Source organism: Triticum aestivum, chromosome 7A (genome assembly GCF_018294505.1).
Source record: "Triticum aestivum cultivar Chinese Spring chromosome 7A, IWGSC CS RefSeq v2.1, whole genome shotgun sequence".
Lineage (NCBI taxonomy): Eukaryota > Viridiplantae > Streptophyta > Magnoliopsida > Poales > Poaceae > Triticum > Triticum aestivum.
The window spans coordinates 171,123,754-171,145,902 of record NC_057812.1 but is presented as its reverse complement, the minus strand read 5'-3'; the positions used below and the strand labels follow the sequence as shown (position 1 = coordinate 171,145,902).

The 22,149-nt window shown below is 43.0% G+C and overlaps 1 protein-coding gene across 3 annotated transcripts in view; it reads right to left on the bottom strand.

Annotated features, from left to right (window-relative positions):
* Positions 1 to 4,153: 4,153 nt before the first annotated feature.
* Positions 4,154 to 22,149, bottom strand: part of LOC123149820 (chromatin structure-remodeling complex protein SYD) — a 31,009-nt gene continuing 13,013 nt past the window's right edge. For all 3 annotated transcript variants that reach the window (XM_044569556.1, XM_044569558.1, XM_044569557.1), the window contains exons 12-36: positions 17,566 to 17,746; positions 17,253 to 17,417; positions 17,131 to 17,174; positions 16,836 to 16,892; positions 16,594 to 16,690; positions 16,314 to 16,486; positions 16,024 to 16,237; positions 15,712 to 15,837; positions 15,539 to 15,628; positions 12,929 to 13,045; positions 12,750 to 12,830; positions 12,556 to 12,663; positions 12,234 to 12,403; positions 12,018 to 12,096; positions 11,861 to 11,935; positions 10,801 to 10,898; positions 10,610 to 10,717; positions 10,445 to 10,502; positions 10,140 to 10,361; positions 7,868 to 10,055; positions 6,617 to 7,780; positions 6,416 to 6,490; positions 6,278 to 6,343; positions 5,425 to 6,195; positions 4,154 to 5,322 (exon numbers count right to left, since the gene is read on the bottom strand). In XM_044569556.1, coding sequence (XP_044425491.1) covers positions 4,355 to 5,322; positions 5,425 to 6,195; positions 6,278 to 6,343; positions 6,416 to 6,490; positions 6,617 to 7,780; positions 7,868 to 10,055; positions 10,140 to 10,361; positions 10,445 to 10,502; positions 10,610 to 10,717; positions 10,801 to 10,898; positions 11,861 to 11,935; positions 12,018 to 12,096; positions 12,234 to 12,403; positions 12,556 to 12,663; positions 12,750 to 12,830; positions 12,929 to 13,045; positions 15,539 to 15,628; positions 15,712 to 15,837; positions 16,024 to 16,237; positions 16,314 to 16,486; positions 16,594 to 16,690; positions 16,836 to 16,892; positions 17,131 to 17,174; positions 17,253 to 17,417; positions 17,566 to 17,746 — 7,495 coding nt within the window. In that variant the 3' untranslated portion in view covers positions 4,154 to 4,354. The remainder of the gene's footprint in view (positions 5,323 to 5,424; positions 6,196 to 6,277; positions 6,344 to 6,415; positions 6,491 to 6,616; positions 7,781 to 7,867; positions 10,056 to 10,139; positions 10,362 to 10,444; positions 10,503 to 10,609; positions 10,718 to 10,800; positions 10,899 to 11,860; positions 11,936 to 12,017; positions 12,097 to 12,233; positions 12,404 to 12,555; positions 12,664 to 12,749; positions 12,831 to 12,928; positions 13,046 to 15,538; positions 15,629 to 15,711; positions 15,838 to 16,023; positions 16,238 to 16,313; positions 16,487 to 16,593; positions 16,691 to 16,835; positions 16,893 to 17,130; positions 17,175 to 17,252; positions 17,418 to 17,565; positions 17,747 to 22,149) is intronic.

The window sequence follows — 22,149 nt, the reverse complement described above, 5'->3', positions numbered from 1 at the left end:
CTCAGAATGTCTGGGTACTACAATTGCTTGAATCAAGTGGGAGTTAATCTTGCTGATAAGATAGTGATTGACAGAGTTCTCTAGTCACTATCACCAAGCTACTAAAACTTCATGATGAACTATAATATGCAAGGGATGACAAAAACGATTCCCAAGCTCTTCGCGATGATGAAATCGGCGAAGGCAGAAATCAAGAAAGAGCATCAAGTGTTGATGGTTAAAAAACCACTAGTTTCAATAAAAAGGCAAGGGAAAGAGAGGGAACTTCAAGAAGAATGGCAAGCAATTTGCCACTCCCGTGAAGAAGCCCAAAGCTAGACCTAAGCCTGAAACTGAGTGCTTCTACTGCAAAGGGAATAGTCACTGGAAGCGGAACTACCCCAAGTATTTGGAGGATAAGAAGGATGGCAAAGTGAACAAAGGTATATTTGATATACATGTTATTGATGTGTATTTTACTAGTGTTCATAGTAACCCCGGGGTATTTGATACCGGTTCAATTGCTAAGATTAGTAACTCGAAACTGGAGTTACAGAATGGACAGAGACTAGTTAAGGGCGAGGTGACGATGTGTGTTGGAAGTGATTCCAAGGTTGATAAGATCACCATCGCACACTGCCTCTACCTTCGGGATTAGTGTTGAACCTAAATAAATGTTATTTGGTGTTTTCGTTTAGCATGAATATGATTGGATCATGTTTATTGCGATACGGTTATTCATTTAAGTCAGAGAATAATTGTTGTTCTGTTTACATGAATAAAACCTTCTATGGTCATACACCCAATGTAAATGGTTTATTGAATCTCGATCATAGTGATACACATATTCATAATATTGATGGCAAAAGATGCAAAGTTGGTAATGACAGTGCAACATATTTGTAGCACTGTCATTTAGGTCATATTGGTATAAAGCGCATGAAGGAACACCATGCAGATGGGCTTTTGGAATCACTTGATTATGAATCATTTTGATAGTTGCGAACCATGCCTCATGGGCAAGATGACTAAAACTCCATTCTCCGGAACAATGGAGCGAGTCAATGACTTATTGGAAATAATACATACCGATGTATGCGGTCCGATGAGTGTTGAGGCTCGCTGTGGGTATCATTATTTTCTGACCTTCACAAATGATTTGAGCATATATGGGTATATCTACTTAATGAAACACAAGTCTGAAACATTTGAAATGTTCAAGGAATTTCAGAGTGAAGTGGAGAATCATCGTAATAAGAAAATAAAGTTTCTACGATCTGATCGCAGAGGTGAATATTTGAGTTATGAGTTTGGCCTTCATTTAAAACAATGTGGAATAGTTTCACAACTCACGCCATCTGGAACACCACAGCGTAATGGTGTGTCCGAACGTCGTAACCGTACTTTATTAGATATGATGCAATCTATGATGTCTCTTATTGATATACCACTATCGTTTTGGGGTGATGCATTAGAGACAGCTGCATTCACTTTAAATAGGGCACCATCTAAATCCGTTGAGACAACACCGTATGAACTATGGTTTGGCAAGAAACCTAAGCTATCATTTCTTAAAGTTTGGGGTTGCGATGCTTATGTGAAAAAACTTCAGCCTTATAAGCTCGAATCCAAATCAAAGAAGTGCGTCTTCATAGGATACCGGAAAGAAACTGTTGGGTACACCTTCTATCACAGATCCGAAGGCAAGATCTTTGTTGCTAAGAATGGATCCTTTTTAGAGAAGGAGTTTCTCTCAAAAGAAGTGAGTGGGAGGAAAGTAGAACTTGATGAGGTAATTGTACCTTCTCTTGAGTTGGAAAGTACCTCATCACAGAAATCAGTTCCAGTGATGCCTACACCAACTAGAGAGGAAGCTAATGATAATGATCATGAAACTTCGGATCAAGTTACTACCGAACCTCGTAGGTCAACCAGAGCACATTTCACACTAGAGTGGTAAGGTAATCCTATTCTGGAGATCATGTTACTAGACCATGATGAACCTACGAGCTATGAGGAAGCGATGATGAGCCCAGATTCCACAAAATGGCTTGAGGCCATGAAATCTGAGATAGGATCCATGTATGAGAACAAAGTATGGACTTTGATTAACTTGCCCGATGATCGGCAAGCCATAGAGAATAAAGGGATCTTCAAGAAGAAGACTGACGCTGATGGTAATGTTACTGTCTATAAAGCTCGACTTGTTGCGAAAGGTTTTCGACAAGTTCAAGATGTTGACTACGATGAGACCTTCTCACCCGTAGCTATGCTTAAGTCTTTCCGAATCATGTTAGTAATTGCCACATTTTATGATTATGAAATCTGGCAAATGGACGTCAAAACTGCATTCCTTAATGGATTTTTAAAAGAAGAGTTGTATATGATGCAACCAAAAGGTTTTGTCGATCCTAAAGGTGCTAACAAAGTGTGCAAGCTCTAGCGTCCATTTATGGACTGGTGCAAGCATCTCGGAGTTGGAATATATGCTTTGATGAGGTGATCAAGGCATATGGTTTTATACAGACTTTTGGAGAAGCATGTATTTACAAGAAAGTGAGTGAGAGCTTTGTAGCATTTCTAATATTATATGTGGATGACATATTGTTGATTGGAAATGATGTAGAATTTCTGGATAGCATAAAAGGATACTTGAATAAGAGTTTTTCAATAAAAGACGTCGGTGAAGCTACTTATATTTGGGGCATCAGGATCTATAGAGATAGATCGAGACGCTTAATAGGGCTTTCAAAAGCACATACCTTTTGACAAGATTTTTGAAGAAGTTCAAAATGAATCAGTTAAAGAAATGGTTCTTACCTATGTTGCAAGGTGTGAAGTTGAGTAAGACTCAAACCCGACCACGGCAGAAGATAGAGAGAGAATGAAAGTCATTCTCTATGCCTCAGCCATAGGTTCTATAAAGTATGCCATGTTATGTACCAGACATATTGTGTACCTTACCATGAGTTTGCCAAAGGGGTACAATAGTGATCCAGGAATAGATCATTGGACAGCGGTCAAAATTATTCTTAGTTACCTAAGAGGAAGGAAATGTTTCTCGGTTATGGAGGTGACAAAGAGTTTGTCGTAAAGGGTTACATCGATGCAAGCTTTGACACTAATCCAGATGTCTCAATGTCTCAATCTGGATACATATTGAAAGTGGGAGCAATTAGCTAGAGTAGCTCCGTGCAAAGTATTGTAGACATAGAAATTTGCAAAATACATACGGTTCTCAATATGGCAGACCCGTTGACTAAATTTCTCTCACAAGCAAAACATGATTACACCTAAATACTTTTTGGGTGTTAATCACATAGCGATGTGAACTAGATTATTGACTTCAGTAAATCCTTTGGGTGTTGGTCACATGACGATGTGAACTATGGATGTTAATCACATAAAGATGTGAACTATTTATGTTAAATCACATGGCGATCTGAACTAGATTATTGACTCTAGTGCATGAATTGTTTTGTTGCTCGCTACTTGGATATGCATTGTTAATAATGTTTCACTTTATAGCCTACTCGTGATAAACTCCAGATAAACCAAAAACTTTAATTTATGCAAACCATAAACCAAAATAGTAGTCGAATTGTAATCATCTGAATAAACCGAAACAACATACAAAAAAATATTAATAGACAAGCCGGTTTACTTAATTTGTTAAATCGTTTAATGTTGGTTCCGTGCTTACACATATCATGGGGTAGAGATGGAACTCGTGTTCTCTTTATTTTATTTTATCACGTGATACATATTATTTTCTTGTTTATTTCGGCAAAATACGGACGGAAACGGTGACAGGCGCGCTTCTTCTGCGCTAGTTTCCGTCTAATCCGGCAAGGGGTTGGATGGAGTTAGCAACCCGATGAGCTGCGCGCAGCGCGCCGGATCAACCAACGTCTTGCTGCACGAACGTTCGCGCTGGATCCGAGTCCAGAAAACAAAGTGCGGCTACAGAACTATCGTCGTCGAGCACCTTGCATTGCATAGGTCTCGATGGCGTTCAGGCTGACCTTTCAACAGCTGATGGCAGGCAAAACAGCGTAAAAACACACCGTTCTGGCACTGCAATTGCTGCATCAGGGTCCAGACCCCACGTGTCATCGGCACTACCCGCCGTAGAGGATCTCAACCAACTGCATCAGGTGCAACAAGGTACTACTAGCATTGCAAAGGGACTAGGTAGTTATAACTTATGTACCAACAACTCCTCTGAATACAACAGGTTTCTTAATTATGTTCTACATACAACACTTGCATAAAGTCTAAGGTACTTCTCAGTTTCATCAGCCCAAACATGCTCTGTCTGATCTAACGGCAGAGGTTCTTCAACGCAACATCTGCTTCCATTTTTGCACGCTAACTACTTCCCATCAGTAGCCTCCGCCTCCTCAAGGTTGGCAGGCTCGGTAGCTGCAACGGCCTTGCCCTCTTCAGGCAAAGGTGGCGACTGCGCCGTATCAGCCTCGCTCGGCCTTGGATTTTTACCATCAGGTGCAGTTTCAGTGTTGAGCACCTCCTCTCCCACGACAGCAGGAGACTCATCAGCCACCACGTCTGAAGTTCCATCCGTTTTCGCTCCCGCTGCGCTAGGAAGCTCTCCTGTGACTGCTGCCATAGCCTCGCAGGATGAAGGTTGCTGCAACAGCTGTTCAGCTTTGGCTTCTCCAAGCTTAGCATTTTCACCATCGGGTGCTGGTTCAGTGCTCAGCAACTCTGGTTCCTTCATAGCAGTCACCTCTGGAGGTTCACTAGCCTCGGCTACCACGCCCTCGGCAGACGGAAGTGGCAGTTGCTGCCTGGTTTCAGCTTCTCCCAGCATAGCTGTTTCCTGAACCGACTCTATCTCCATAGGACTAGGCTTGGTAGAAACTTCTGCATTTTCCTGGGATCCAGCAGGTTCTGGCTCTGCAGCAACTGCTTCAACATTATCCTCTTGGGAGGATGCCTCTACTTTCTTCTCTTCTGGTTCCGTACCAGGTATAACAGAAGTTTTTTCTGGGAGACGCACAGATGTTTCTATACTTTGATCAACTTCGGTACTAGCATGCTCCATGGAATCTGGCACTATAGCAACTGGTTCGACTTGAGTAGGTGCATCTGCTTCTTCATTTTGTTCCGGTCCTGTAACCAAGGCTACAGCAGTGGTTTCCTCTTGAGGAGGTATAGATGCTTCTTTACTTGGATCGGCCTCTGTACCAGCATGCTCCACCGCCTCTGGCTTTATGGCAGCCAGCTCAACATCTTCATTTTGAGTAGGTTCGTCGACCTCTTTCTTTGCTTCTGGTTCTGTAGCGACAGCAGTTCCCTCCTGAAGAGCCACAGGGGTTCCTGTGCCATCATGATCAACAGGGTCAGGAATTACTGAAATAGCATAACTAAGTTCTTTGTTCGGTGGGCTTTGATGAATAAAGCAAGCAGATAAAGAAGTACCTATTCCATGTTCTAGACATCTTCCACTCTCCAAATCCTTTAGTTCTGTCGTAGACACTTGGACGCTGCCAAGGGCCGTTGTGCCATGACCATCCTCAGAAATAGCAACGTCCGCATTGCATTCGTGCACATGAACAGCAGTTTCACAAGTAGGCTCTGTGCAGGGTCCATCTCCTGGTTCTGCTCCTCTAGCGACAGCTGAGATGTCATAATGAGTGGTTTCTTTACTTCCCACATCACCAACATCAGCTACCTGGATAGAATCGTCCTCATCTGAGTCTTCCGAATAACCAACTAGATTCATAATATGAGAATCACCATCAGTCCGACTACGATTGGAATTGCCACCACCAATTTCACCAGAAGTTTCTTCCAATTTCTCATGTTCTTTCGGACAAGGAGATACTTGTTCTGCCAGCTGATTTGAATCGGTCGATCGTAAAGCAGCAGGCAAATCACTTGAAGATCCTTTGGAGACACTATCAATCTGCATAGCTTCCGCTTCAGCAGAGTCTTGGTTGGCATCATTCATATCAACAACAATAACTTCACTTTGCGGATCAGTGTGATCATCTCTCACTGGGGCAACGTCCTTATCTGAGGCTTCACAAAAAGATTGGCTGCCTGCCAAAATAGTTTTAGGGGAATCGTCCTTTTCACCCTCACAATCTGCATATGTTGGACATGTGGGCAAGTCTACATCAGCTCGCTGTGTTTCTTGTTCCCCACCAGACGAAAATGTAACATCAACCATCTTGTTTTCTTTATCATCTGTACATATGTTAGATACACTATCCATGAGTAACTATTGACCATGCGTTAATTAATTCAGAAATTTAAAACCTGACTATACCTTTCATAGATGCTTGTTCTGCACCCGAAACCATCTCCCGTTGTGCCAAACTATGAGCCTCAGAACCTGAAAAGGTGCAGATGTGCATGAGCCCCCTGGCCCGTCTCTACTACAACAGAAAGTAATAACAGAGCATACTCTTATCATCGGGACTCGGCATTTGTATGGTGCACTCAATCTTAGGCCCAGCCAACTCCATCCCTTCTTTCAACTCTGGCAAAACATAAAAAAGATACACTAGCTGGATAAGAATAACAATCAGCATACACCAGGGAATGTGTACAGGATCATGGTTGGTGGGAGAGAGAGGGGGAAAGAGGGGATAGAGATAGGGAGTACCATGTGCACCATTTCTGGGTGATTTTTGTTCTCCTGATTCTACCAATGAAGTAGTCTGAATGTTGATACTGGCCTTTGTCTCATCAGCATTTACTGCGCTAGACTGGCTAGAAGATTTGGATTGGTTTGGCAGTTCTAACTCAAGCTCCGCTAACCGTACTGGCATCGACAACTCACCAGATACATTACTCTCAGGATCCTTGCGTACTTCGCAAATAGAGGTAGCATCATCTCTAGACGCGTCAACTTCTACCATGCTGCCCCCTCTATCAGAATGGGTGGATGGAACATTGTGAACTTCCTCAGAGTCATCACCAGCGTTCATAGCAGCAGAGGCCAGTACAGACACTGATACATGACTCTCAGGATCCTTTGTTACTTCACAAACCAAGGTGGCATCTTTATTCGAGTGGGTAGACGAAGCATTGAGTGCTTCCTCAGAGCCATCAGTGTTTACAGCAGAAACGACTTCAGGAAGAGTTTGTTTGCTTCCCAACAGCCCACCATCAACTACATGGGCACAACTGTCCTCTCTTTTGTCCTCTGAAGGAGAATATCTTCCTAAAGCTATATTGGCATTTGCCTGAATAAGATTGTGATCCGTATTCTTATCCAAAGTTCCTTCCATTTCCTCTGTTTTCTTCCCAGATGCAAAAATTTTAGAGCCACTGTTATCTGAACTTCCTTTCCGTTCTGCATGCTGGTTTGAGTCCGTTGATTGTAAAGCAGCAGGCAGATGACTAGCAGAACCTCCAGGATTAGTGTAAAGTGCTTCAACTACCATAGTATCTTGCTTAGGACTAGTCACATCAATAGCAGCAGCCTCACTTTGCAGATCACTGACATCAGCTTCTGTGGGGGCAAGAGTATCGTTAATATCCTTAACTGAGGCATCAAAAGGGGTTTGGCAGTCTGGTAACATCACTGTTTTAGAATCACCCTTCTCCATTTCCAAATCACCAATTCTATGACGAGAGGCTAGGTCCAAACCAGCAATGCTATCAGTTTTATCCTGGAGTGTGTCATTTGCCGCACTGTGTTGGAGTATATTACCATCAGCAGTCTTATCATGTACTTCATGCAGCTTATGTTCATCATTTGCAGATGTCAGTTCTGCAGCCAAAACCATCTTTGTTTGTCCATGTATGGTATCAACTCCAACACCTGAAAAAAGGCATCATGGGCATCAGCATGAGCCATTGTTACTACCAAACAATGAATAATAACAGCAGAGAGAGAGAGAGAGAGAACCTTGCTTGTCACCCATGGAAAGAATACTTTCTCTGGATATGGGAAGTGCAGGAGTCTGGGTGCTTAGACTGTTATTTGTTTCTTCAGTACATGCTGTAATTGACTGGGTAGCAATTTGCTTTGGGGCATCTAGTATCCCCGTCGGAGTAGACATTCCACCACGTACATGACTCTCAGCATTCTTCTGCGGTTCGCAGACAGAAGCGGTGAGAGGCTCTGCCAGGGCGGTTTCCTGTTGCTCAACTGAAGAAACACAAACCGCCGTGCTTGGGCTTGCCAATATTTCTAATTTTCTCGCATCACCTGTCTGCTTTGGTCCAGCTAGTCGAGCACGACGTTCACATGCAGCTGTTGCGGCTTTACTTCTGGTGCGTGGTTCAGAGGCAGGACCTTTCCTCCTCCTACCTGATGCCTTACTGGGAGCGACACTATTGACCTCTGAAGGCACTGTACTGATGTTCTTACCTGAATTATGAAGTGAAGAACTAGGTGCTTCGACCTGGACATTTGCTACTTCACTAACAGGATTTAGCAATGGTTTTTCAGTAACCGTTTCAGAATGTGTGGTAGTGACCACAGAACACACTGCAACATGGTCATTCCCTGTCTTACATGGCACTTCAGGTTGTGTGGCTGCCGCTAGAGGTGCTCCTATGTGCAGATTTACTGGTTTATCTTGAACATCAGGATTGGTAGGTATCCTAGGAGTTATATCAGAATAAGCAACATGGGCATTACCGGAACCACTAGGAAGTGCAGCTTCACTAATGGGAACTGCTATAGGTGTTCTTGGTTGAGAGTCATACCCAGACTTGTCATATGGAGGAGAGTTTATATTTGGTAATTCCTTGGGAGTATCTTGAAGTGAACTGCCATCTTTTACATTCACTGCTCCTAGCTTCTCAGCTGTGCTCGTGTCCGCACCAACATTGTCAGTGGTACCAGGAATACCATCAGATTTCTTCATAGCTGCTCTTTGCCTAGTGCTTACTCCAGTATCCTCACCACCAGGCGCTTTCTTTCTGCGACGGCGTGAAGCACTTTGCTTCTCGGCAGGCTTATCTGCCAAGAGAATATGTGATGCTTTCAATATTCCACCTGAGACGGCAGTTAAAGTAGGTACTGATGCAGAAAAAACTTGCTCAGAGCTCACTTGAACAAATCCAACATTTTCGTTGTGAATGATCTTTGGCATTAGTAAGCTGGCATTGTCCGAGCTTATTGCAGTTCCAGTGTGTTTATCTTCGGCAACAGGTGTCGTACCTTCAGGGGCGGAGATGCCCTTAACTGCCTCTGGCAATGACGTAACAGGCCTACCTGTAACCAAATCCTTCTGAAATCTTGACATGAGACTTGCAGGCATATCCCCTTGAGGATATGGAGAACCCACAGAAGCAGGTCCACTACCAATTGCAACCACAGGGTTTATATTAACATCACCAGCACTAGATGAGGAAAGAGATTTTGGTTTTCGGCCTCGTCTGCGAGGGGTTTCAACTGTTTGGGTCTTTCTGCCTCTAGATGTAGCAGGAGCTGGTGGATGAGGGGCTGCACTGGCAGCTACTGGGTCATGACCGCTCTCTACCGCCGGACCAACTTCCTTTGCTATAGACCCTTCCAAAACAACATGGTCCGTAACTTCAGTACCAATCTCGGGTTTCATGGTAGCAGTTGGTACAGCAGCAACAAAAGCAGTAGCCTTAACTTCTGCACCAATATCTGGTTTGATGGCAGCAACTGGTGCAGCAGAATGGGTGGTAACATCTGGACCAGTAGAATGGATGGTAGCAGTTGGTGCTGCAGAATCGATGGTACTTGCTGGTGCAGAACTGCCAAGTGTAGTTCCTGCCTCTTGTTGGACAGCTTTTGCTGGGGACATAACAGGAGATACTGAAACGTCTGACCTTCTAGGTCTACCTCTTCGCCGCTTTGCTGGTGAGGAGTCTGGAACAGACGGGACTGGTGGTGAGGAGTCTGGAACAGCCAGGACTGGCACCGTTTTGGCTTCGACTGGATCTATTGAACTTTCTTTTGGGTCTATTGAACTTTCTGCAGGTACCTCCAACTTACTCTCTTTAGAGATATCTATATCCTTCAATACACCACCAGGTTGAGGTGAGTCAGGAGATTCAGCCTGACAAAGTTTTTCAAATTCTTCTTCGGTCCATTGATCCTCATAAGACCGGACCTACAAAGGATATATAATGAAATTAGCAAACAAATACTTCAACCAATAATAGAGAGACATACAGAAGATGATAATGCAACTGACCTCACGAGCACGTTTTCCCCTTCCGTAATGCTTTGTATCAAGGCCGCCAAGCTCGCCCTTCTTCCTCACATTTACCTTCACATTTTTTACATTTGAAGACTCGTAAATCTTCATAGCATGACAGAAGGGCTTCAGATCATCATCAGACACAAGGCGGGGTGGCAATACTGAGGGGTCTAGCCCACTAACTGAACCATCCTGAACAACCTTTAGCCATACAGCCTACAAGGGGTACAAGAATCAAATTGGGATGCACAAAATATTAGCAGAAATAAACATGTACAAAGTAAAGGAATTTAGTATACCATTTCATCATCTAGTCTTTGCTTGTCAATAGATTCAAATATGTCGATCTCATCTTCGCTGCAAGGAGAGAAATGTGATATGTCATGTAATTAGATAAAGTACCAGGAGTGACAGAGATTGTTAAAACAATGCTTAAATAATACTAACAGCAAACTCAGTCTTACCTGCGGGCAAGAATATTATTCAGAGCATCATCATCTAACACTGGAGCTGATTCTTCCTTTTTACACTCACGTAGAAGTGACTCAAGATACTCCCTCCGATCTTCAGCACTGCAATTGTTACCATCTAGCATGAAGGAAAGGAAAAAAGAGAGCTAGAAAAGCTAAAATCTTAACCGAGTAGAAGAATTGACCTTGTGTTGTTGTCGAAAAATCCAGCAGTTATACTCTGATTAGCAACGCCTAATTTATGTTCTGCCGAAGCCCTGACTTGCTCTTCTACAGTTCGGACCTTAAATTCAACAAGGTACATCCAAGTCAGGAACAGGCGTATTGAAATTTTCAGTTGAAGTAATAGAATGCATTGGTTCTGGTTAGAGCATAACAGGCAGCATTTATTCCTATCATATTGGCAGTGTCACAAAACGCTAGTGGGTTCTGTCCAAGCTTAGAGAAATAAACAGCCAAGAAGACAAAGGCTCCGTAGAGAGCAGTCACGATCTGGTACCTAGTGCAGTACCTTTTTCCACATATGGATAGTTACTTCATCAAGCGAACGGACAAAGAGAGCACTAAATCTGAGAGAGTTAATGAGAAATGACCATGCGTACCCCTACTAATTGACAGATACAAAGCATTTAAGTAAAACAGAGACTGGAAACACAGCAATAACTACACTCGTGATATTCTCCATGGAAAGATATTCAGAAGCGAATTCTCGGAGGGAGCAGTTGAAAGTAACTTCTTTTGGAGTTATATCACCAAAATATACAAGAAAACAGTAAAGATCCCTATAGCTAGGTTCCAAGGCAGCGCAGCAACACAACAGCCACAAATTGGCACAAAGAGAGGAAAACCCAAGCAGTATTGGAATCCAGATTCTAGTGTGGGCATAGTAGCATATAATGCATGATGAGTCATGAGTCAAAACATTGCACCTCCGAATTAACCCTTTTACATGAAGTGAGGAAGAAAGTGCAAGCAGGGTGCTGTTTATGCATGGGGGCCCATCCCCATGGTGGAGTGGTATTGAGTAAATCTGGACCAGTTCTTCATTTAGAATACCACATAAGTCACGTATCTAACTATTGATCTAAGATGCTCAAACAAACCCTATGCAACACAAAGGACTCAACTGGCGACTTGCTCTATTTATTAACTACCATCTCCTTGTTAGCAAACAAATGTTCCTTGTTCATTTCAGTTTCTACATATTTACTCCTGGTGATAAGCGAACTGTCAGTGTGCACTTACAGTTTCTAAACGTAAAACAAGAACCTCCTTCTTTTGACCAATTCTGTGGGCTCTAGCCTGTGCTTGCAAGTCAACCTGAAATAATCAAGGAAAAGATATATTTATGTAAAACAAATCTTACAACATAGAGTGACAACACTGAAGGAACTTTAGCTACCTGAGGATTCCAATCAGTATCAAATATGATGACAGTATCAGCTGCTTGAAGATTGACACCAACGCCTCCTGCTCGGATACTACAGAAAACAGGGGTGAAGTAGGCCTTAGATATCAAATATTAATTAATTAAATTGGCCGATAAGGATTCATGAGTTCACTATGTTCTATTTATATAATGCCTCCTACACCACAATATACTGAACCAATATTTTACCTTAGCAGAAAAATGAAAGCTGGAGAATCAGGATCATTAAATCTATCAATAAGTGCTCCTCTCTCATGCCCAGAAGTGTGTCCATCTAACCGAAGGTACTGATACTTTTTCCATACCAGATAATCCTCCATCACATCAAGCAATCTTGTCATTGTAGAAAAAAGTAGAACCTGCATGCCAAGGAAGGAACAAGGAACGAACGACAACTTCAACTCAGATAATGCAAGTTTGATGTGAGACTTGTTCAAGAAAATACAATTCATGCGACATACGAGTAGGAGATCTTTACAAACCTACCACGCTACCAGTAAAATCCACTTACCCTATGGCCAGTAGCTTTGAGTTTGGGTAGCAATCTGTCCAACATCTCAAGTTTCCCACACAGCCTCACAATAGATGGCAGGTAGTGCCTAGGTAGATGACCCTCAATCTGCATAGACAATCCATATGGCTGGTGATGCCCAAGAGGAAACAAAAATAGCCAGAATGTGGCGACAAGGCAGAATCATGCTCTACCTCCTCAACATGAAGCTGGCTAAGGTATGGATGGTTGCATATGTTCCTCAATTCCATGACAGAATTGTGCACCGAGCGAACCTAAAAATTTTAAGACACATATTACAAATAAGAACCTGTGAAATATCTGACAAGTGAAACATTAAAATAAACAACTCGAACAGTCACACACTACGCACCTTAACTGCTCCAATTCCACCAAGGTTGTCTTCCACCCTTGTCATCAGAAGTTTCTGATAAGCTGATGGCTCGCATCTTACAAGTCTTTCAATCTTCCCTGGCAATTCACTTTCAACCTGAAGACAGTAAAACACAATTGAAACTATTGCACCATCCAGATGGTCTAGATACAAACAAAGATGAGAAACAATTGGGAAACAATATCAAATCCCCAACCTGACGAGCTAGTTTCCCACACAGCATCACAATAGTAGTTTTTTGTTTAGACTTTAGAACCGTTGATGTCGAATAAGTTTCAAAGAAGTACAAATGGTTGGAGCTCCAATGATTGGTGCTTCTTTCAAATTTATTCGACATCAACGGTTCTAAAGTCTAAACAAAAATCAATTCAAAACCAAGAGAAAAGGGGGCATGGACATATGAGTTGCTTTTTTAACTAAGTTGCAACTTAAAGTAATCATAATCTCTACTTATAAACAGCAGTTTTGAACTTGATTTACACACCATCAACAGTGCTCCTGCCAAAACCAATTTTTCAGCTGGTCATTAGCATAAGAACCAATTAATATGTAGTTTGATCGAGTTTTCTTGACTATTTGGAACTATCAGGCATAATTTCAATACTTTCGGTTATTCTTTTGTGAAAATTTATCACAAAAAAAATTCAGTTTTCATATTCAAAATTTTGACTTTTGGCGTAACAAATTTGCTTCAAATATTAAATTTTAAAAATCAATGAACCGGTTGCAAGATTGGTTCACCAACCTCTAAAAAACAAATTTGCACGTCTACACCACATGATCGAAAATTATCATAATTAAGTATTGTCAGAATATCGGCCGATAAATCAGTTAACTGGCCAATTAATCCCTACTCAGTGGGTCACCGAGTAGCCGATTAATTGACTTATAGGCGAATTAACTGGTATATTTGCCGTTAACTGGCCGATTCACCTATAAATCCCTTATCGCCAGCCGACCAAGCAGCTACCAGTTAATGATTTTTTGAACATTGCCAAATACCATGATTTCTGTTCAAATCGTATAATCTACCCTCTGTTCATAAATGTAAGACGTTTTTGCACTTCTAAAAACGTCTTACATTTAGGAACAGAATCAGTACCTTTTACTAGTAATCATAAACTAAGAAATATGGAGCACTCACCGTTTATAAATGAAAGATGCTTTCCTATTCATGGTCTTAATGATTATATGTTTGTATAGTAGTTGGCAAAATTATATCTTATGCATTTCACAAGAATGTGAAGATGGAAAGCACGTAATTCTTTATCAAAAAGCGAAAAAAAGTCATAGATATACAAAATGCTCGCACATATGCTTTAAGAGTGAGTGTGACCATGTGTGCACATATAGTTGCTATACTAGACACTCATCTCTTAATTTTTCGCACAATACACAAATGGCCATTTATCAGCTGCGCATATTATAGCAAACTGTACATCTACAAAATTCCCGTCTTTTTAGAACTTTTCGCGATGGATGCTAGAGTAGGGTGCAGCGGCAACTAGTTGAGAAAATCCACATTCATAAAAGCATCTACAACTTGTAGAGCAACTAGTTTTCAAAAAAACTTGTAGAGCAACTCTAGTGGAAGAGCTACTAGTGTTTTTCTGATGTGAAAATCTAGATGTTTTTAATATGTTGGTGGTCAAACTTGAAAAGTGTGACCGTGCTTGTACTGGTATGCCAAAGTAGCATATATTGAGAAACAGAATAAGCAACATTTTTTGGCATTCAGGCAGCTAGATGGATGTGTACAAGCACATAGAGAAATCTTGTCCATGGAATTTTTAAATTACAGATCATGTAGAGCAACAAAGCTAACAAGAACCAGTTTGACGTTGCTATATTGTGTTGCGTTGTGCTATTGAACCTAGTTATGGACAATATTTAGCTCTTCACCACTGCAATGCCCAGCTCAGCATTCGTACAATACAAAAACATGAATCATCCCAACAAATGCAACATATAAAGACTTCAAATGGAAAAAGAAGTAAGGAACATCAAGCAATGTCTACTGAATCAGCTGACATATTGAAAGCCGAATTACATGCTGTGAGTAACTCCTGATAGGTCACACATATTTAAGGAACATGTGTACTGCTCAAATAATATGAGCTTATAATGTGTGACAAGTGGGGTTAGGCATACAGCCAACGCCTAAAGTCTAACCCCCTGGTCTGCCTTAAGCAAATACGTAACAGATTTCATCTCTAGTTGGTTACTGGTTATTAGATTTCTTTTAAATAACTAGATAAGCTTCCAAGATTGTTACTTTATTTCCATATATCTATGTAGCCAGCTATATAAGGCTAGGCCCTCACATCAATAAAGACATCAAGCAATTATTTTCTTATCTGTCTCCCTACTATTACTAGGTTTCGGTTAGAAGCAAGGGTTCTGCCAATGTGATCACTGGATGCAATTCTGGAAGGCTGGAACTCCCTCAGTTTGAGATAATGAGGTTGAATAGCTAAGCATAGCATAGATCTCCTGTTGGAACTTGGAATTTCAAATAAATTGCATGGTGAATTCCTACAGTGCCAGTGATTTCAACACAAGCATTAAGATAGCAAATAAAATCAATACCTTATGCTTAAGTCTTCGGAGTACAAAGGGCCGAAGAACTTGGTGAAGACGGTTTATGATCAGCAAGTTTTCCTCCTCTGAAAGTAAGGCCTTTTAAGAAAGAAGATGATTGGAGTCAAACACAGTTTCCTTCCAAGAAAACAATGTTGTATCATGAAAAACGGCAGCATTACCTCATCAGCTGAGTTATCACCATTGCTTTCAAATGGTTTGTTAAACCACTGAGAGAAATCTTCGGATGAGTTAAATATATTGGGCAACAGAAAGTTCAAAAGTGCCCACAGCTCCTCAAGATTATTCTTCAAGAAGAAGTTACAAGAAGTTAGCAACTTGACATATATGCATAATAGAATACTTCATACAGAGACCCAAGACCATTAAATAAATATATGAGCAAGCCGTTCATACATTCCTTGAAAAGAACATTCATTGAAAAGCAACAAATACAGGATCAAGTGTGAAAGTATAAGTGCAAGCTTTAGAACCTGCAGAGGTGTTCCTGTCAACAATAGCCGATGAGAACTCCGATAAAGCTTCAGATCAGCATTGAGCTTACAAGACGCATTCTTTATGCGGTGCCCTTCATCGATTATTATATAGTGCCACTGTATTTTGCTTAGTTTTGGCCTATCATGTTTGTTCATCAAGTACTCATATGTTGTCAAAAGAACATTGAACTTCTGTTGAACAATCATCTCTCTGAAAAAATTAGCTTGGTTAATAAAATGTTCACATGAACTGTGACAAAGTATCGAACTATAAATTCAGAATTTACTTGAACAGTCTGCGCCTTTCTTCTGGAGGACCAAAATAAGCAATTTTATTTATACTAGGTGCCCAGAAGTTGAGTTCAGATACCCATCCAGAAAGAACAGAGGATGGTACAACCACAAGAAATGGGCCCCGGTCATTTTTTGTTTCCATAAGGTAGCACAACAAAGAGATTACCTGAGAAAGTAGCAAGGGCAGTGTAAGCAGAATTCAGACACTTGCTTAGATCAGATAACATACAAACCGAACAATAAATGTTGAGATGGCGTTGTACTGGATCTTACTTGAACTGTTTTACCAAGCCCCATCTCGTCAGCTAAAATTCCATTCAAATTATTATTGTACAATGAAACCAGCCAACGCAAACCGTTCATCTGGTACCTGTAATACAGCAAGTAATAGATCAAGGAAATATGTACTGGATGGTTAAACAGATTGTAGCAGGACACAAGTCAGTAACAATAATGTCAAAATACACTTAAAATGAAAAGGAGGTAAAAGCAGGGAAAATAGCAGCACAACTTACTCCCGCAATTTCCCACCATTAAGATAAGTAGGCTGGTCATTTACAATCTCCTTCACACTAGAAAAAATAAACAAATATGTATGAATACAAGGCAGAATTAGTAAGTTCAGTAATCTCAAAAAAAAGAATTAGAAAATTCAATGGCAAAGAAGTATGAATAAGATGGTAAAGTTCAAAAAAAAAGTATGAATAAGATGGAGGATTAGAAAGTTAGGTAGTACATAATTTATGCTAGGCAGACATTGATAAGGATTTACTAAATGAAGCATGAAAGTCTATTTAATCCATGTAGTACCTGTGGGCCAACTGATAGTACTTCTCGTTGCTCTCAAGATAATTCTGAAAGGAGAACAAAATTAAGTAAATATTCAACAAAAATGCACCTAGACGTTGACTAAAACAAAGAGATAATAAAACCTGTGGCTGGTAGCTCTCGTCTTCAACATCGTTTGCAGTGACGCCCTTACCAGAAACATAAGAACGGCCATCCATTGAGCTGTCACCTCGTAATTTGGCCCCAAGTTTCTGTAGATATTTCTCAGTCTCTCGTAGTAGTTGCTTAACACGGTCAGATTTTGCATCCTGCAAAGCAGTAACACTTAGCAGATGTGACTTCGTCCAATAAATATTGAGAAAATAAAATGAAGGGTTAAGCTTTTCTTTTTTTGACGTGTGAAGGGTTAAGCTAATATAGAAGAACATGATGAGAAACAAAGCAAATAAGACTCACCTGGACCATCCTAAGATACCCTTCAACGTCATTGTTCTTAAGCAAGTTAATTTTCTCCCGCTGGATCCTATCCAGCTTCTCCCGATGAATTCGCTCTTTCCTCTTGTGGAACTCTTTTATATATCGATTGAAACCCTTTAGACGCTCTCTTTTAGCCTTGAAACTATCCTCCAGTCTCTCTCTGCAAGTTACAAAGGCAAGGCATTATTACCAAATGACATGGGTAAAATGTTGAGGGGGTGTAAACACAGACAGGCAGCGTTTACAAAGGTGACTACTGACTAGGTTGAATCAGCTATTCTGATCCAGTTCTTTTAGCAACATGTTTACTTAAAAACCACCATTTACTTATTTCAGCTTAGCTTACTTATGTTTGATTATTTAAGGCCAGCTTGTTTTTGCTGTGCTCCACCATGGACTTTATTTAGCTGCAAGTGTTGAACCGGTATGGGCCCAAGCCCATCAAGCCTTGTCACTTAGGGCCCAAGCCCATGTGGAGGTACTGACCTAGAAGGAGGCATCCAGTCCTCCCGTTCTCAGCAGAGCCGCCACACACACATACGAAACAGCCAAAACAAGGTGAGTCTGCGACACAACATGGTATCAGACGCAGGCGAGGTGCTGGGGACGACGGCGACGGTGGCCTAGTCGCCGGCCGGCGGCGGAGTCCGGTGGGGAGGCGGCGGCGCATCTGGGCGGACGTGGCTGTGTGCGAGCGCGCGCGTGCGGCTGCGCGTCACGGCGGCGAGCGCACGGCGGCTGCGCGGGCCAGCGGGAAATCAACGGCGGCTGTGCGCGTGGAGGCGTGCGGCTGTGGCGCAGGACGAGGAGAAGAGCCGGAGGAACAGCGAACGTGGAGAGCAGGAGAGGCGTGCTGCTGTCGTTCGCGCGGAGGGAGAGAGCGAGTCCGCACGGCTCTGCTCGTTGCCGTTGTGTCCTGGCTGCTGGGATTGAAGAGAGGAAGGTGCTGCTTATTGTTGCTGCTGCGCGTGCGGAGTGTGAGCAGAGGGGGAGAAAGAACAGAGGGCCTTGCTGTATGTGTGCAGCGGACTGTTGCTGCTGATTCTGCAGAGGACTGTGTGCGGCTGTGCTTGCTGCTGTTGTTGTTGGGTGTGTAGAGCCTGTCTCCGAAGATGAGTGAGCCAACAGGCCTTGCTGAGGCTTTCGAGAAGCTAGCTAAGTTCCTCGAGGAGTCGAAATCTGGGGCCATCGTTCCTCGACAGGAAGTGGCTCAGAAGATCGAACTGTCACCCATGGACATGAAGTTAGAGGGGACTACCAATTATCTGAGCTGGTCCCGGAGGGCGTTGCTGGCTGTGGAACAGAAGGAGCTTGATGGGCACTTGTTGGATGTTGTTGCTGAACCAGGAGACAAGACTACTGTGGAGGGAAAGAGATGGAAGGTCATAAACTCTGTGCTCATTGGCTGGTTGTTGAACTCGGTAGTGCCCCCCATTGGACGCTCTGTGGAGGGGCTATCCACATCCGCTGCGATATGGACGACTCTGTCCACTTTGTACTCAGGCAAGGGCAATGTCATGCTAATTGCTCAGATTGAGGGGAAGATCAGTCGGCTGCATCAAGGTGACGACATGTCAGTGATGGCATATGTGGCAGAGCTGCAGGCTCTGTGGGCAGAGCAGGATAACTGCGACCCTCTGGAACTCTATGATGCGGCTTGCATCGAGTCAGGGCGCAAGTGGATTGCACGCAGGCGTGTGCTGAAACTGTTGGAGGGTCTTAGAGGTTGCTTTCATGGCAGGAGGGCTTCCCTGTTGCACCAACCTCTTCTGCCCTCTATTGAGGAGGCTATTGCTGCAATGTCTCAAGAGGAGGTGCGGCTATCTCTTGAGCATGCAGACATGAAGGCTGTGCCGGCTTCGACATTTGCTGTCACTGAGCGCATGGAGTGGAGCGATCCCAACAAATGTCATCTTTGTGGGGAGATAGGTCACTGGAAGTGGGCCTGTCCAACTCGTGGCAGAGGCAGGGGATACAACAGAGGGGGAACTTGCAGAGGTGGATACTCAGGGACCTCAAGGGGTCAGGCTTCTATGGGCAGAGGTGGTTACTCAGGACACTCAGGAGATCAGAGGGCTCACATGGCAGTGGCAGGAGACACTGGGACGTCAAAAGGCAAAGATGCAGATGATGCTAACTATGAGACTTTGCTCTCTGGGCCTCCACTGATGAAGGTAATCCGGAAAAGGCATCTCTTGCTTCTAATGAGAGTGCTCCAGAGTGGGTTCTTGACTCTGGAGCATCTAAGCATGTTGCTAGTAAATCCTGCATGTTTGAGTCTTACAATAAGCACCCTCCATCTCACCCGCGCACTATGCAAACTGCTGATGGCACAAACCAGCCTGTCATGGGGGTTGGCACAGTCAAGTGCACTCCGACCATCTCCCTATCCTCAGTTTTACATGTGCCGGCTTTTCCTGTCAATTTGGTCTCTTTCAGTGCTCTAATTGATCAAATTGACTGTCGTGTGATCCTTGACAAATTCGGGTGCGTGATTCAGGAGCGACAGACGAGTCAGACGGTTGGGACTGGCACCAGGCGTAGGGGGCTCTGGTACATGGACCAGGAGGTGCAGCCGGACTTGGTGTGTGCTGCGACCATGGAGGACAAGGAGAAGGAGGCGATGATCCATCACTGTAGGATGGGCCATATATCTTTTGATAAGATGAGTAGAATCTTTCCGGATGTTATGTGTGGGATAGGCAAGGGCAAGTTGACATGTGATGCTTGCGAATATGCCAAACACACACGAGCCTCATATGTGAGTAAGGGGCTTAGGAGCATATCTCCTTTTATGCTTATTCATTCGGATGTATGGAAGAGCCCAGTTGTATCAATGAATGGAATGAAATACTTTGTTACATTCATCGATTGCTATTCTCGTATGACTTGGATTTATTTGATGCGTCACAAAGATGAGGTGTTTAGCTGTTTTCAGAATTTCCATGCCTTGGTGAAGAATCAGTTTCAGGTGCAGGTGCAGGTGATCAGGACTGACAATGGGACAGAGTATGTGAACAACACATTTGGGGCTTACTTGTCTGATCACGGTATTCTTCATCAAACTTCATGCCCAGACACCCCTCCTCAGAATGGAGTGGCAGAAAGGAAAAATCGGCATATTCTTGAGGTTGCCCGGTCATTGATGTTTATGATGAATGTGCCCAAATTCTTGTGGAGTGAAGCAGTTATGACAGCCACATACTTGATCAACAGGACACCATCAAGAATACTAAGCATGAAATCTCCGTGTGAGCTAGTATATGGAGAAACTAAGTTTGTTGTTCCCCCAAAGTTGTTTGGCAGTACTTGTTTTGTTCGAGATCACCGTCCTTCTGTTGGAAAACTTGATCCGCGGGCAGTGAAGTGTATTTTTCTGGGCTATTCTTCTAGTCAGCAGGGATATAAATGTTGGTGTCCCTCAGAGAAACGCAGGTTTGTCAGTATGGACGTAACCTTCAGGGAGTCTGAGCCATTCTATGGTGAGCCAACAGATCTAAGTGTGTTGTTTCAAGAGCTTGACCATTTCCACTCTGTGCAAGATGGTCAAGATGGGGAGAAGGCTGTATCTCACACTCACGCGGATTCTGTGGGCACTAACATTGATGATGATGATGTGCAGGTTCAAGTCCAGCCAATTGTGGGTACAATTTCGGTTGGTACTCTCATTGATGGTGATGTGCAGGTACGGGTCCAACCAACCGTGGGTTCCATTCAGATTGGTAATCTCCAGCTCCCTGTTCGAGATCGGTGGCAGAAGATCCCCCTAGTGTACTCTCGGCGAGAGCCACAAGTGCCACAGGTGCATGACTCATCTGACACTCGTCTGGTATATTCTCGGCGGCAGCCACTTGTGCAGGAGGGGGAGCAACAAGTGCAGGGGGAGCAGTCAGTGCAGGGGGAGCAGCAAGGCAGTGGTGCAAGCTCATCTAACACAGTGGAGCTACCTATTGCGTTGCGAAAGGGGACACGTGAAGCGGCTGAGAAGGCTTTACCACTGGAGTTTTTGGATGATCATGACATTGGAAATTTTGTGTCTTATGAGGCTTTGTCTCCTTCCTATAGAGTGTTTGTTGCCTCTCTTCAAACTGTGTCAATCCCAAAGGATTGGAAGGCTGCAAAGCAAGATCCGAAGTGGCATAAAGCAATGATAGAAGAGTTGGAAGCACTGAGGAAAAATAAGACGTGGGTGCTAACCACATTGCCGGCAGGAAAGAAAGCAGTGAGTTGTAAGTGGATCTATACAGTGAAGCAGAATCCTGAGGGGAAGGTGGAACGGTATAAGGCCAGATTGGTCGCCAGAGGATATAGTCAAACTTATGGAATTGACTATGACGAGACGTTTGCTCCAGTGGCAAAGATGAACACAGTAAGGATATTGGTTTCCTGTGCTGCAAACTTTGGGTGGAAATTGCATCAATTAGATGTCAAGAATGCCTTCTTGCATGGTGAGTTGCAGGAAGAAGTGTACATGGAGATACCACCAGGTTTTGGTACTTCACTGACAACGGGGAAGGTATGCAGGCTGAAGAAATCCTTGTATGGACTGAAGCAATCGCCGAG